This window comes from Dysidea avara, chromosome 5 (genome assembly GCF_963678975.1).
Source record: "Dysidea avara chromosome 5, odDysAvar1.4, whole genome shotgun sequence".
NCBI lineage: Eukaryota > Metazoa > Porifera > Demospongiae > Dictyoceratida > Dysideidae > Dysidea > Dysidea avara.
In genome coordinates, this window is record NC_089276.1 from 12,012,471 (window position 1) to 12,030,260 (window position 17,790).

Consider the following 17,790-nt stretch of genomic DNA (forward strand, 5'->3'; position numbering starts at 1 on the left):
CACAATATTCTAGAATGGGCAGAAGATACACTTGGTACAGTAACTTCCTGACAGTAGGAGGAGGTTTTAGGCGATTAATAGAGTAGATTTTTCCCCTCACTCTTTTCAGAACATAATCTATATGATTTTGCCACGTTAAATACTGATGGTGGCATCGTAATTGTTAGTCGTACATCAGTAGAAGACACTTCAAAGTATCTTTAGGCCTTTAAACTTTCGTTTTGAAGGTCGCTGGCATGTCTATCAAGTACTTGTTTACGTCGCCACACTTCAGATTCACTGAGATTTTCCGCCTGAACACTGTTCCGACTCATTAAAATGTTGTACCAGCACAAAACCTTCATCAACAATATGTAGCTTCAAACAAAATGTTTCCTTGTTTCATGATCTATCTCTCGTACGTAATCACTCATTTCCATCGATACTTCTTTTGCCCTACAAAAATTGCGTTCACGTGATTAGAGCAGCTCATGTATTTTCGACCCCCATGAGTGTTCGGACGCGATATTTCCTAGAAGAACAATGAGAGCCGATCATTTATGGCACTATTATGAAGACCTATCACTATAACCTCCATGTATAAAATTTGAAAGGATTTGGTTATATCGTGTGGCTGCAGCGGCCTTCGAAAGCCACTGTCAAAAAAAATGGATGCTCGGACAAAGTAACGTTCGTTCGGACTCCTCCATCTCTACCCTTCCCATGCAACTTATATGCTATTGTGTGGTAGTGATTGGTAGAGCTATCCTTGAGCTATCCCGTGATATAAGCAGATTAGATTTTTATCAGCTACAGTTGCAGCTATCGCCTTTTTCCCAGACGTGGTAACTTGACGAATCGTCGGACACAAAATTGCAATTATAATTCCGGACACAGCAACTTATTGCGATTACTTTGGCATTTTTTGAGTTTAAGTATAGTACTAGCTAAGAAACATTTGAAAACAGCTATTTAGGCACCTGTGTAGAGTGATTTTTTATCAATTCGAGATGGAAATAGTAGCTACCTCATATAGCTACAATACATTAGGTCTAGAATAGCTACATAAAATTGCTCAAACTTAATAATTTTATATATTTGAACTTACTTGAGACAAGGGAGGTAAGAAATAAATCACAACAATACACAGGAGGTCACCACTGCTTTATAGCCTTAGTGACTGTTCTATTAGAGTATATTAAATGCTATATTAATTAAACTTTGTTAATTGCATCCATAGTATAATTTTATGCATATGCAGACTATCTAAGGGTGAATTAGTGCGAAAACCAGTTTAAAAACTGCGTTAAATTAATATATTCTAATAGAACAGTCACTAAGGCGATAAAGCAGTGACGACCTTCTGTGCATTGTTGTGGTTTATTTCTTACCTCCCTTGTCTCAAGTAAGTTCAAATATATAAATTATTCTAAGTTTGAGCATTTTTATGTAGCTATTCTAGGCCTAATGTATTGTAGCTATATGAGGTAGCTACTATTTCCATCTCGAATTGATAAAAAAATCACTCTACACAGGTGCCTAAATAGCTGTTTTCAAATGTTTCTTAGCTAGTACTATACTTAAACTCAAAAAATGCCAAAGTAATCGCAATAAGTTGCTGTGTCCGGAATTATAATTGCAATTTTGTGTCCGACGATTCGTCAAGTTACCACGTCTGGGAAAAAGGCGATAGCTGCAACTGTAGCTGATAAATATCTAATCTGCTTATATCACGGGATAACTCAAGGATAGCTCTACCAATCACTACCACACAATAGCATATACGTTGCATGGGAAGGGTAGAGATGGAGGAGTCCGAACGAACGTTACTTTGTCCGAGCATCCATTTTTTTGGACAGTGGCTTTCGAAGGTCACTGCAGCCACACGATATAACCAAATCCTTTCAAATTTTATACATGGAGGTTATAGTGATAGGTCTTCATAATAGTGCCATAAATGATCGGCTCTCATTGTTCTTCTAGGAAATATCGCGTCCGAAAACTCATGGGGGTCGAAAATACATGAGCTGCTCTATTTCGTAAAATAAAAGTGCCACACTCTAAAAAGTCAAGAGGTCAATCGCTTGTGAGCTACCTCTTTGGCGTGTCAGATCATAGTGACATAGAGTAGTAGAGAGGAACTCTATAGGTCAAGTGATCGACTAATAGAAAATTCCGGAGAAGTGCACATACAGTTTTGTCCAGAGTGTAATGCGTTGCTGGATACGCATAAAGATTTATGCTTGGCATTGCCGATGAACGATTTGTTCCCCAGTCTGATAACTCGAAGAGTAATCACTATTGTAGATAAGGAGAAATTATGTTTAGGAAGAGTTGAACAAGAAGTTGCTCAAGAGTTTATTGAGAAACATCTTTTCCCTCAGTTAGCGACGGGAGATACTGAAAATTTTTACAGGTTTATATCTGCTATGAAGGAGTCGGAAAAATGCAATTTCTTGGTTACAAAATTGATGGAACGGATCACCATCTATCAGAAAAAATCATTCTCAGGTTTGTGAATAATGCACCTATCAATGTAATGCCCGACTACCACTAATACAGGTTGAGGGTGGGGAAAGGTCGGGGGTGGTGGGAGAATTGATCACTACATTTCACCCCGACATAGTGGGGATTTGTCTTCACTAAAGAAATTCACTCAGACAGCAAAGGTGTGTGCTTTCAGTTTAGGAAGGAGTGTCTCAGGTGCTAGCTATTACGTTCATACTAGAATCCACTCAAACTAACTCATCACTAGACCAACGCCACATGGCCGTACAAATCCCCTCCTAGTCCCAGTATTCCCGGGGTTTGCAGGTCAAGACTTGGTGGGGGTTTGCATCGTCAGCATTTCCCCAGTAGGTGGGGAATTGTAATTTTTAGTGATGCAAATCCACACCTTCCCCCACCTCAGCCTGTATTAGTGGTAGTCGGGGATTACATTGATAGGTGCATAAAGTACTAAAATAAAATAAAGGCAGTGGTTACTGTAGACACAATCCAAAACCATGCCCACTTTTCAGATGCCATTTTGAATGGGGCCAATTTCAATAATCACTGACTGCACTGCATTGAAATTCAGCAATGAAGAAAGCTGGAACTAAGTGGTATTGTCAAACAATAGTCCATGGAAGCTGTCAGTGCTGTAAATTCCTTGTTCTGCAGGTGATTATCAGGTGATGAACAAGGCGTGAAGGGCTGACAACACTAATTCCTTGTTTACCTGTGCAAGGAGTGCCTGGATGGTCAGCCGCTACTACGGTTGCTATCACTAATAATTTACATAATTTACCACAGTAATGGATACTAAATCACTACCTATTTGCTTCGAAGTGCTTCCTGTGTGGGCCAACAAGGCAATTTGGGCTGTCGATGCTTTGTGCCTTTTTCAACCCTGATATCCACCTGCCTCTAAACCTTGAAGACTTCCACGGCCAATTGTTTGACAATACCCCCTAGTTCGAGCTTTATTCATCATTGGATTTCAATGTAGCGCAGCCGTAATAATTGATACTGGCCCCATTCAAAATGGCAGAAAGCTGTTGCCATGACGATTATGTAGTTTTAGATTGTGTCTGTAAGCCAGGCTCGCTATTGAACTGACAGTAAAACTTAGACGACAAAAGAAAAAGTCACTAAACGAAAAAAACCCCACAAAACTCAGCCGGGGCTTGAACCCTGGGCTACTGGAACTGTAGGCAGTGTGCTAACCACTGTGCCACCGCTGCTAGCTACCCACTACCCCTAATTTTCTGCCTTATACATGTTACTCACATAGTAGTCTCACTATATATAGTAAGAAGAACGTAACCTAAAGGTGAAGAAGAAACCAAAGCTGAACCCAACTCTAACCCTAATGCTAATGCTACTTCTTGCATCCCCTAAAGTCGAATGCTTGGGGAAACTACTAGACGCATCCTCTAAAGTCGAGTGCTTGAGGCAACTACTAGATGCAAAAATAAAAACCTTTCAGTTCAGTAACCACTTCCTAAAATAAAGGACGTCACCTGTGTAGTTTATAAAAATATAAAATTCTGCTGATTGCAAGGGTGTAACTCAGGCTGTTGCTGTACATCGATCTGTGACCATGGCCAAAGTCAGCAATCAAGGCCACAAAATAGCTCTACAGTGGGTCAAAGGTCAAAACGAGATGAAGATGTCAAAACCCACAATCGAAAACTATGTAATTAAATCAATTATATGTAGCGATCTCTGAGATGTTTAAAAGTACTAGCAGACTCCGTATGATGTTTTTCACAACTGTGTAGCATGAACCAAGAAATTATACTGTTACAAGTGCAGTTGTGCATTGAAAATAGGAAAATAAACAGAGCTCAAAACTTCAACAAAAATGCTCAAGTCACAATCAAGGTGAAATTGTGTCTGATCAAGACTGGCCATGGTATAGCATGTCTACCCAGTCTACAGCATGTGCCTACATGATACCCCTTGTAATAATTTCTTACCTTTTTTGCTGGAAAGTTGGAGAAGTTAGTTCTATATGTGACTGTGTTAACAAAACCCCAATTTGTTCACACAACTTCCAATTTTTTAAACTTTTCTCAGCATTATCTATAATGTACAAGGAATGGATCCCTAAAGTTTCCTTTTGTGGTGAGTAGTTTATGGGTATGCGCTTAAACTACTCACCACAAAAAGCTAAAACTTTGGTTCCTTGTACACCATAGGTAATGCTGAGAAAATTTAGAAGTTGTGCGAACAAGTCGGGTGATTCGTGTTCGTATGGGGGAGTGTGCAAAGTGTGCTTCACACACTTGTTGAGTGGCTTTCCTAATGTCCACATAAGAATATCCCAGAAACTCCTCTGAGAATTTCAAGATCCGCCACTGAAGCCACAACTTTCACTGGTTATTGGTGGATACTGAGAGGGGAATACATATGTATGGGTGCTCTTGGACCCTCATGATACAATTACCGGTTTTGCTCCACTTCTAAGGCTTGGACAAAAACTATAATGTCAACTTTTGGTTGGGCTGACTAAATCTACTGGGAAGTCTACGCAAGACAAGTTTGTATCCCTCCCGTAACAGCTCATTATCCATGGGGCTGGACTTAGCTTCTCTTCCAGTGTATTTGTGAGTTGTGACTCACAATGCTCAAGGCCGTAGCACATGGTCAGGCAAAAACCTGACTACTTTTGCAGAAATGTACTGCCAAAGTATTAATTTATAAAGAAAACTGAAAGCATACAACATTTAACAAAAAATTGTTATTACACTACTATAGTCTAGCTCACAGACTAGTGCTACTAAATTGGCTGCTGGCGTGAAGCATAACTACCTTGTCACGTGATCCGCATGAATGGGTGATGACTTGTGACACTGCAGTTTGCTAAATGCAAATTATATTGCAAAACATTTAACAAACAAGTGCAAGGAAAAGTGGGAATTTTAAAAGCTATAGTAAGGGATGATTACAATAAAAGTGCTTAAATAAGGTTGATCATCATGAGGTACAAATTGAATCCCTGCTTTAGCCATGCTGGTTTATTACTAATTATATAAGAAGGACTAAAGCAAGAATAACAACAAACTTGGAGTTGCCAGATGATGAGCACTTTATAGATAGACAATTTGATTAAACAAGAGAGATCAATTTTTACCTGAGTTAAAAATCGCTACATGCATTTGTTCGCTCTCTACAGAGCATTGAAAGCATTGGTGTAGGCAAAAACTTAAGTTACATTCCTGTCGAAATCACAAACAAACAGCCAAAGCGTTAGCGTATAGAGCTGTTAACCCAAAGATCCAAGGTTCGATTCCTGCCCATGACAAAATTTTGTCTTCTCAGTGCCACCTTTTCGTGACACGCTTTTTCATATGTCAGCTATTGATGAGGCTTACTTGGCAATCTGTGCACATATCGACACAATTCACATGCAAAATGAAACGCTCATCATCTGGCTACATCGCAAAGTTTATTGCGAGCTGCTATATGTGTTCCTTCGTCCGCTACAGCACGTTGAAGGCCCTGATGTAGAGAAAACTTCAGTTGCATTCCATTGCTAACCACACGATACACAGCTCAGCTGGTAAAGCGCCTCCCCGAAGTTGTTACAGTTACTACTGTGGGTTTGGGTTCAAATTCCGCCAGTGACAAAAACAGTAAGTTCATAACATCCTGGTATTGCTTCACAGCATATGAATGGAAAAGCATACAGTAGCACATTTGATAGGTATAGGGCAGGCACAAATTGTGTGAATATTTGTTTGTCTGTGTGTTTGTCTCATGTGTTCTATTAGAGTAAGTACCTTCTCTTTGTAACCCAATTCCTTGTGATGTTAACTACTTGCCTAAATTATAGCCAGGAAGTGTGTACCTGTGTATTCAGTTAATATTTTGCTCAAATCTTTGCTTGCAGTATAGCTACAACTACTTTAAATACTCTTTGTTGATCATGTTATTACAGTGCCTGCACGATAGGACACAGCACGACATAATTTGCACATGTATTGATAATTATTGGCTTAGGCCACTCCTAATGAGAATGTAGTTTCCTCTCCTCCACCTGCATTACATCACGTCTGGGAACCTGCATTGCATGTCATTATTGTCATAATTTTTCCAAAACCACTTCCTGTGCTGTTTTCTAGAAACTTCTCATGAAGCCAGCATAATGGATTTCATGGACTAGACTCATGGACTGGACTCGCGGACTGGAGTGACAGACTGAGCTGGAAACAGCTTTTAAACAATAATCCAGGCATTATCCATCTCTTGCAACATTGGAGGCACCACTATCGGGCTACATCTTCTGGTATTGCTTTTCCTTACAAGTCATGAAACTAGCACGCACACTAATTAATTAGAATACACTTACGATACGCATGTACTAGCAGTGATAGAGTGTGATGGAAGTTATTGTTGCAGCGCAGATGTTTTCCTTTGTTGCTTTAGCAGGGTTGCTGCTTTCCATTGTTGCTTTAGCAGCTCTCTGCAACCCTTTGTTGTTAGGGTTGTAGAGAGTTGAGCCAGTAATTATTCTCTAGCTATAGGTGGCACGTACCTCCGGACGAGGTGATGGGACTATGCAAATAAGCTGGCTCATCACTACAGCCCTAGCACTAGAGCTAAGGCAACACTGGAAAAGCAACAATAGCCTCTATCACACTTTATCACTACTAGTACACATGTATCGTAAATGTATTCTAATTAATTAGTGCATGCACTAGATTCATGGCTTGTAAGGAATAGCAGTACCAGCAGTTGTAGCTTGATAGTGGTGTCTCCAGTGTTGTAAGAGATGGATAATGCCTGGATTATCTTTTAAAAGCTGTTTCCAGCTCAGTCCGCGAGTCCAGTCCGTGAAATACATTATGCCCATGGAGCCTTTTATTTTGCATTGCTAAAATGCACAATGAAACTTTAAAATAAATGGTTCTGGTGGTTGATAGCTTGCAAAGAAGCCATTTTATGACCTTGAAATCCTCTCAAGATTGAGATACTCTAAGAGAGCAGTCACATCTTTAATAATGTATAATGATAAGAAGCCTCCCACCTGCACCGAATAACAAAAACATCAGGACGGAAAACTACAGTCTCATTTGGAGTGGCCTTAGCTTGCATGCAATTCTGCTGTTTAGTTAAAAGGTGAAATGGTCCTGCATGTAGGGCAGGTACCAATGCTAGGCCACCTTTTTGTGACACTTTTTCATCTGTCAACTATTGACAATGATTACTCAGCTTTCTGTGCACGTATCGACACAATTCTCATGCAAAATGAAATATTCGCCATCTGGCTACGTTGCATAGTTTATTATTGCAAGCTTCTACATACGTTCCTTTGACTGTTACAGCACATTGAAGGCCATGAAGTAGAGAAAAATTCAGCTGCATTCCATTGCTAACCACACGATAAGCAGGCAAAGCACCTCCCTGAAGTTGTTGCGGTTACTGCTGTGTAGGGTAAGAGTTCGAATCCCACCAATAACAGACTTTTTTGTTTTGTTTTATATACCTTTTTGGTACATACTTTTTCTAACTCAACTTGTTTGTCATAGTAAGTTAATAGCATCCTGGTATTGCTTCACAGCATATGGACAGTTGGAAAAGTATATAAAAGCACATTTGATAAGTATAGGACAGGCATGGGAAGGCAAATTGGGTGCATGTTTGTTTGTCTGTCTGTTTGTTCTGTGAAAAGTAAGTACCTTCTGAGTGTGTTTGTCCCGTGTAGAGTAAGTGCCTTCTCTTTGTAACTCCAATTCTTGGTGATGTTAACTACTTGCCTAAATTATAAAAACAATTAGCCAGGAAGTGTGCACCCGTGTGTTAAGTTAATTTTGCTCAAACCTTTGCTTGCAGTATAGCTACAACAAAATTAATAGTACTGCTTTAAATACTCTTTGTTGACCATGTTATAACTATTAGGCTTGCATGATGGTGGAATAATAGTGTGTTTACAATGGCAGCTGGGAATGGTACAGTACAGTACAGCATGGCATGGAATGTTACCAGCATGCGTTTACATAGGAAAAATCACAACCTCTTTGGTTAGATTAATACTCAGCATGTGACCTGCCTAATCCTCTCACGAGATGGAAGTGGCTACGAGTCAGTTATTCTATTCTTTTCTCTCTGTGACATGTGTAAACAAGGACCAATTCAAGGGACAGTATCAGTGGCTACCACTTAGCAGACAACAGACAGTGGTTCATTCTAAGCATTTACAGGAAGGGTATTCAAGGATTCTGGCATTTACAACAAACTAATTGTTGATAAGATTCTTGATGGAATTGAGAACAAATTTCAGGTACAACTATTCCTCTTTTTATAATTGGAGATTCATCCTACCCCTTAAGCAAGTTTCTGATGAAACTCTTTGCTCACAACACTGCTTTGTCACCCCAGCAAAAACATTTAATTTTACTTTGTCACGATTCCGGATTGTTGTAGAGAATGCTTTTGGCCGTCTGAAAGCTAGGTGGAGAAGGCTAACTAAGAGGAATGACATGGGTATGATAGTTACCATCACTACGGTAGTCATAGTTACTATTACCACTATGGCCAGGGTCATTCACTTGCACTGTAGTTATTAGGTGATCCATGATAATGTTGCACCAAACAGTGGTAAACTGGACTGTCGCTGACCACTTAACATACCAAACAGTTGTAATTGATAATCTCCTTCCTCATTCCTTTGTCTCTTTGCCCTTTCACTCTGTTCTCTTTGCATATCTTGTTGCATCTTGAGCATTTTTGTGTTCAGGTTTCATCCTTTTTTACTCAGGCTCTGCATGCACATGATCACTTTCTGCCTGCTGGGAGCTGATCTTTTCACACATCTTATCTATAACCTTTTCCATTTTGTCTATCTTTACAGATTTCTTTCTTTTTGTGCCAGTAATTTGTGGCTTCACATCTTTTTCACTGGATTTCTCTGTAGCCACCAATGCAGCTGTCACCTCACCGTCTTTGCTAGGTTTGTTAACTTCTTCATTTAATAAGCTATTCTCATCTTCTATATCTGGTATTTTCTTTACACCATCCACGTTTGACTCGGTGTTTGAAGACTCCACTGAGGTATCAAGTATAAAAGAAGGGGTCACACTGTGCTTGATGCTCATTTCGTATCTTTTCATAAAACTTTTTTTTCTACGTATTGTTCCCCGTTTGTTTATGATCTTCCTGTAGTCACCTTTCAATTTCTTTATTTTATTGTGACACTGAACAAGTGTTCTCTTGTATCCTGCCTTCTTCATTTGGTCACTTTGTTTAGCGTAAATCTGACTATTTTTCTTACAACCCTACAAGCTTTCTTGAATAGTTCCATTGCCCCACAACGCAATCAATTTGAAGGTTTCTGGATCTGTCCAAGAAGCAACCATCTTAATTTTTTTGAGGTGCTCAGGGAGATGCTACATATTTTTAGTAAATTATGTATATTTTCATACTATTGTGTACCGTGCCTGGCCAGCACGGTTGAAGTAGCAGGGCCAAGTGAACGTGGCATGGTATGCTTTGGCTCAGAACAATACTTGTTTACACTAGCAAAATTAATCATACCATGCTGCATGTGCTGTACTGCACCGTACCATGCCCAGCTGCCAGTGTAAACACACTATTAGGTACATACAGAAAATATCGCTATGTATACTACTTTAGGACATGTTGATTCATGTTATTGTGGTTGATATGGAATTTGAAATGGTCCTGCACATAGGGCAAGTACCAATGCTAGTATTGTAATATTGTAGGAATCCTAATATTCCTTGCACTTGCATACTTTCCCACTAGAGGCCTGCAAGCCTTTGAATGCTGGGTGTCAGAATATTGGCATCAAAATCTCAATCATATATCCAGATAAAGGTATAGACTACTACATAGCTGCGACAAAAAGCTAATTGATGACAACAGTGATGTGGCTAGTTAAAAATGTAGGCAAGATGCATCACAGAATAAATTTGAAGCTAATGGGTATTGTGTATGTAGCTGTCATATACTACAATAGTACTAAATGTAGTATGAATCATGAAGGATTGCATTTTCCTACCAATATTATTGACCAGAAATTAGCCTTACTTTACCTTCATGCATATGATCACACCAGAATCTGACACATAATACCTGACATTGACACATTCTCCTCGTATGTCAAAAATGTCATTGCAGTACTATAAAGTTTTCCAAAACCTCTACTAATCCTTTGACAAGTTTCTATTGCCCAGATTTTAAATCTATGTGTCTATTACTGGGTTTTGTTACCTTGCTATCCAAAAAAAAAACAGCAGTTATAGACCACGGGAATTTTAACAGGTGATCTATCTTTTCATATGTTGAGTGACACAGCTGTTGATCAATTTTTACCAAAAATGTTCATGGTGAAAGTGTGTAGCTATCTTTTTTGCAGCAGCAAGTGTCCTGTCAATGGAAAACTGGATAGTATAAAGAGTTGAAGGCAGTGAGCAGTGCAATGTAAGTTTTGCGAGTTTAGTTTGTTATGCAAATTTCCATGGCACCTTTCATGTTGAACTCAGGTCGTGGTATCCAAAATCTCCTGTTCTTCCATTATTTCCTTCAACATTTGTGATGTTTATTCCCATGTGCTGCTCTGGGTTTTCAGAATGAAAGCCTGTAGCACCCAACTGTTATCAATGTATTACACTGTTAACTTTCTGTGGCAATGCTTCTGTGGTTAACGATATAAATGCTGTTTCCACACCTAGCCTTTCTTTCAAGTGTTGTTTGCATGTTGCATATGTAACGTTAACATCAGTGGTAAACTGTTTTCTGCTTTTTCAAGACATATACTGGCTCACAGTACTTCATTAAGTTATAAACACCATTGCACTCAACAGTTCGAATGGAGTCTTGAACAATCATATGAGTCACTTTGTCACTTATATTCTTTGCATGTGCTTCACTGAATTTCACAGGTTTTACAAATCCATTAGTCTTGCATGCCAGACAGTTTGTGTGGGGATGGCAAATAAATCATCTGGTCATTGTTACACACTTTCCGTGAACTCACTGGAATGCCATTGAAAATGCACAGTAGGGATATAATTAATACAAGGGATTTGCCTGATATATATGCTCAAGTCGAGGGCCTTGGACTTGGGCATATATATCAGGCAAATCCCCTTGTGGCCATGGTATAAGTAATATATACCACTCTGGTAACCTGCATTCACCACATTACTTTTATACAGAGGTTTGCAAAAATCGATTGTGGGTTTAAATTGTGGGCCCAAAAAAGAAATGATTGTGGGTTTCACTGGTTGTAGTGATACTATTTTAAACCAAATGACCACTTTGTGGATGAATAAAGTTACCTAAGGTGCTAAAATAAACACTTAGACATATAGGTTGTGAATGTTTGAGGCATCTTTTCTTGCAGTTGAAATGTACTCTCTAGAAAAACAATCCCCACATTGCAAAAATGATTATTTAGTGATGCTTAGTAACTGAACTATGCAGTGCTGACTCACTCAATTCTTTTTACTTCACAACAATATCCCTAACTAAATCAACATGTTTAACTCAAACCCACAATGCAAAACTTTAAGCAGCTCTAATTCAAACCCACAATGCAAAACTTTAAGCATCTCTATATAAATAATCAAAGGGAACTGAAGCTTTGTAGCTGCCTCAGCATCAAAGGCAGTTGTGGTCAGGGCAATATGCGATATGTAACCCTGTGGTTTCCTTTGATCTGAGGTATCAAAGTGGTATATCACTTCTTATTGTTTTACTAGCTGTGATGTAATATCATGCACTACTCCTGCTTGTTTCAGTACTTTTTATCGATGTGCTATGGTCCCTACTCTAGTTGAAAATTCCTAATTTTGCTGTAAGTACAAGTTGAGTTGGACTCATGGCTCCTTTAGATGTTGATTATCGACTTAGGCTAAGAAACTATCAAAGCCAATTAACACAGAAGAATCATGCATGAGTCCATGGCACCACTTTCATTGTACAGTACTATATTCATGTATGTACCACTCTGCGTGGGCAGTTCAAAGGCACCGCCAGTGCCATAATTTGTATATTGCACTGCTGCAGACCGCAGCGAGTGCATTATAACTTGTAACGCACTGGTTGCGGTTTTGTAGACCACAACGAGTGCATTATAAGTTATAATGCACCGACCGCAGTGCAATATACAGATATTGCACTGGCTGCGGTTTTGTGCAGCATAGCACAAGTGCCGGTGGCGAAGACCACTACGACACCTCACCTAATAGGTGGAAGGACACTTCACAGATCACTTGAATTCTTTTATAGCCTGACATGTAAAGGTCGATTGTGGGCCATAACGTCACCAATACGTATAATGTTTACAAGCAGCCAATGGCGATCGAAAAAGCCAACACGGGTGGCCACAACTCTAGTCTACATATATATAAACGTACTTATACACCTTACTAGTCTGGTGCCATCTTAGCCCAGATTAAACTGTAGTCCACTTCGACAATGACTCAATAAAACAAATATATTCTAAATAATACTAACCTTTACGTTCGATTGTGGTAACCAGTTTTGTCATGCCACCAGATTCGAGTTTAGTCAGTGTGAATAGTAAGAATTAGACTAGTATCATTTAGTAGTTGGGTTTTGTTTACTTAAAACATCTATTTAGCTACTTTCTTTTGCTCGAGGGAATCACTATGGCGATTAGTCTGGTGCTTAGTCTATATGGCGATTGAGTGATCACGCTGGCATGTTGAGCACTACATAATGAGAGTCGAACAGCGAATGCAGGTTAGTGATATAACCCATAGCGTACTAGCTTTCAATATCTCAGGTGGCTGCAGTACTGCAGTGGGAACGTCATCGCAACGTCCGGCTTGGTTACCCACAATCGATGTTAGAAACCTGGCCTTTATAAGTGTTACAGCTGTCTTGTGAGACTCTCCCCACCTATTAGGTGAGTGGTACATAACAGTTATACAACGTGCACTCGTGCTCTGCCTGTATGAACGCACTTGCCTTCGGGCCTAACAGCCCTCAGGCTCGTGCGTTTATATCAGGCAGAGCACTCGTGGCCGTTGTATAACTATATAATAATCTATCTATCCAGGCAACAGTTACGGATGGAATCCACTGGTGACAGTAGCGATGTAGAGAATAAAATACACCATGAGTATGTAGATTGTGAGTAAATATAGAGCTAGCCCACCCAGTATAGAAATTTCAAGTTCAATTAGGTATCATAGAAAAAAAGTAGGGAAACAAGGGAGGTTGCCTACACCTGCAGATATACTAGTGGACATTAATTCCTCCTCAGTCTATACCCATAACTGAATTAGGGATTAAATGTCCACTAGTATATCTGCAGGTGTAGGCAACCTCCCTTGTTTCCCTACTTACTTTTTTTGTAAGTTTCAAACTTTCCTTATACTTTTTTGTTTACTTTTTGTAATATTATTATGACTGCTGAACCAGTGAATACCACATCAAAAGATTTTGTCTGAACATGTATCAATTACTGTCTCAAAAATGAATGGCCATTATATTTTGTTTTCGGTTATGTTCGGCCAGGTGTGTTACTATGAAAACCACTCAGACGGAGAACATTTTGCTATCCTCGTCATCCTACGGGTTGAAAAACATTGGGCTAAGGTGAAAACTAGTGCTATAGCTTATTTATTCGATCGTTTGCGCACATTTTCGAATACAAACACGCCCCCATTATACGAAGCTACCACTCTGCATGGAGTAACCACTCTACAAGCAAGCTTACCTGTCAAGGCCTTTAATGAACTGCATAGTTTTCCCATAAACGATTCAATAGCACTGATTATAACACTGAACTCACGTAACGGAAATTCTCCATGAGTGGTAGAGAGGTTGAGAGAGCTTGCTTTTCACCATTGGTGTTTGCAGCTACTGGTGGCATGGGGCCCACTGCTACAACAGTTTTCAGGAAGCTTGCTTCAATGTTGGCTGAGAAGCGTAGCATTAACTACAGCAAATGCTTATTCTGGCTGCGATGTGGGCTTTGCTTTTCATCGTTAATATCTGCAGTGATGTGTTTGAGGGGTCATCGCTCTTCAATTGGCCATCCATCAACCACTAATATTGATCCGGCCTACTCCGAGGGTCGCTTGGAGTCTGGCGGCCTTGTTTGATTTGCTGGTATTTCCAGCTGTCCAGCACTTTAACACCTAGTGCTGGGGGTGGTGGCAAGGGCAGTCCATCTAGCCTGGGGAAAAAAAAAATATATATATATATATATATATATAATATATATTAATAGTTATACCACGGCTGCGAGGGATTTTGCTGATATATACACCCAAAGCCCGAGGGCTGCGGGTGTATATATCAGCAAAATTCCAAGCAGCCGTGGTATAAGTGATATATACCACTTGGGGTGCACTCACCTTATAGGTGAAAGAACTAACGAGAACTCATACCGTTTGTTTTATACAGTAGCATCTGAAAATCGATCGTAGTTTTAAAAGCGTGGGCTAATAGCCATCAAAACGTTGTCCATATGTTAAAACGTCATTAATACGTTACTATGCTTCAACACGCTATGTTAGAAAACTTGCGATTGTGGGAATGAGTTTATATTGTTACCATTTTTGTACTAAGTTAATAGTCTTGTCCTTGCAGACCCATTCTACGGGGTGGCGCTTATCGATTAGAGATTATAAGCGCCCCCTCCGAAAGGGTCTGGTGAAATGCCCATACCATTTTTGTCCGAGAAATCGCCAACTCTGGCGAGTGATAATTGGTGTTTAATAACTACACAAGAGGTGACGATTTGAGGTAAGCTTTGTTTTTGTCAAGTCTGTACTGCGCAGCCATATAATGATAAAATACTGTTTAATCGTCACCTTTTGTAAAATCTTGTGTAAGCATTAAACACCAATTATCACTCGCCAGAGTTGGCGATTTCTCGGACAGAAATGGTATGGGCATTTCACCAGACCCTTTTGGAGGGGGCGCTTATAACCTCTAATCGATAAGCGTCACCGCGAAGAATGGGTCTGCGAGAACGAGACTAGGGCATCAAAGTCATTGGCAAACCGCTTTCCCATGACCGGGCAATATCTTGATATTGCCTGGGCAATATGCGAGTTAAACACCAAGCGGCGCCTTTGAACACCCACACTAAAGTGGTATATATATAGAAATCCTCTGTGATATCTCTAGGATATGTCCATGTATCATAACCGAACATAACCAGAACATACTAGTTGCTGGCCCATAATCGAAAATTTAAGGTGTGTATATATAATACATCCAGTGGCTGCACTCGTATTGGCTTGGGTGATTGATCGCCCTGTACAGGCTATCAGCCTAATAAGTGTTACATATTAGCTGTAACACAGGCATTCGGGCTTGCCTGATGTGTATGCCCTCTGCCCGTGTTACAACTATTACATGTACAATAGACTACACACATTATGCATGTAGCCACACTAGTTCATGCATTATAATTATTGTGTGTACACTGGGCCAAGCATACATTTAATTCACATGTACATGTGTGCACAATCACACAACATGCATGTATTGTGAAGTGGTATTTGAGCAGTATTGTATTTGTGTACATACAGTATATTATATATGCATATATAAATACTTGATACACCTTGCAAATATGAACATGTATATGCATATATAAATACTTGATACACCTTGCAAATATGAACATGTGTACATGCAGCTGTTGGAACCAATAAATATGTATCTGTTATTGGCGAAGAGAACAATGTAAATGCAAGACTTTGGCACAAAGTTGTAAAAGATGTGCAAAGTAATACTATGGAAACAATGCTATGGAGATATCAAGTGTTTCACTGCTTAATATTTCTCTCCATGTTGATTTTAATTTCTTTTGCTTTGACCTTGGTGTTGTATATTTCAACAGCCATTGAACAAAAATATTTAAGGCAGCAAATGGTAGAACTGCAAACTTATGTTATAAGGCAAATTGAACATACTGCCACTGATGAAACTGCTACTAGTACTGGAGATAATATTGTAGTGCGAACAGCTCCAAAAGAATTTCATAGTCAGGCATTAGAACATAGCACTGGAAAAGATACTGTTCATAGAGAAATTTTATACAAATATCAAGTGGCACCAGTCATCTTTAGTATACCTAAGTTTTCTGAGAAAATTAAAAATAAGGTTTATTGGAACAGTAGTGCCTTCTTTGCTTTTAAAGGAGGATATCTAATGTATATGTCTGTCAGACCTTCACATTCTAATTACTTATCTATTTACCTACACCTCATGAAAGGTCCATATGATAATGATTTAGAGTGGGGAGGTTACTGGCCACTGAGAGGAGTTTTCAAGATAGAATTAATCAACCATCCCAGTAATTACAGTCAACTTTTTGTCCAAAACTATCGATTATGTGGATGGTGTACTTGCAGAGTTGTGAAAGGTACTGAAGCTCCTTCAGGATTTGGATATCCAAACTATGTATCCTATGACATCCTGCTTGGTCAAAATAACTCCAGCCTTTTACAGAATGACACCTTGCACATCCAAATCTCTTACATACCCAGCATACTTCGTGATGGAGATATTTACCATGTGTTTAGTATACAGGTTATAGGTATAATGATAATCTTTATTGCTGGTTGCATTCATGCACTTCAACTGTATATTCCATTCGTTTTTTTCAAATATTGCATCAAATTTGATAGTGCCTTAGATAAAGAAATACTTCAACTTAATACATCTGTTTCATTGAAATGCCTAAGGCAATCATTGTTAATAGCAGAATTACTGCTTGTAGCTGACACATTAGTGATGGTTGAGGGTGGTTATATGAACATTGATGATAGTACATCTGCATTTGTACATTTTGCACTACTGAGATTATTTGTGGTTTCTCTATTTAATTATTGTGGAGTTATTACAAGCATTAGCTTTTGGAGAGGTAAAGTAGATAATGATATTTTCTGTGAGGGTTATAAAAAACATGGATGCAAGATATTTCTGTTGTGTAACACTGCAACCAAAAACATTACTTGACATGATATACAGCTTTCATCTTATCAAGAGTTCATAATATAAAGTAGTATAAACTCTTTATCTTATGTATATCAAAAATGTAACTATTTACAGTTTTATTATTGTAATAATGTTTGTAGTTGATAATTGTTACATCATGTTGTGTACATAGGATGATTAGTAATGCATATTAAGTTTGCATCTTGTTTATTACTATTATTCATTCTTCAAGTAAACTTGCACTCAAAAGGAGATTTTGACACAATGCTATAATTATGTTTTAAACACTTTATTTTCCAAATATGGTAGTATCTTGTAGGGGGAGAAAAATAAAGGGGCAACTCCCCCTACCACTTTGAAAAGTGG

General features: G+C 39.0%; 1 protein-coding gene across 1 annotated transcript; it reads left to right on the forward strand.

Annotated features, from left to right (window-relative positions):
- The first annotated feature begins 2,037 nt into the window (after window positions 1-2,037).
- LOC136256255 (uncharacterized) lies at window positions 2,038-17,560 on the forward strand. The gene is made up of 2 exons (XM_066049182.1): window positions 2,038-2,490; window positions 16,121-17,560. The coding sequence occupies exons 1-2, from the start codon at window positions 2,235-2,237 to the stop codon at window positions 17,443-17,445; spliced, it is 1,581 nt and encodes a 526-aa protein (XP_065905254.1). The 5' UTR covers window positions 2,038-2,234; the 3' UTR covers window positions 17,446-17,560.
- The last annotated feature ends 230 nt before the right edge of the window (window positions 17,561-17,790 follow it).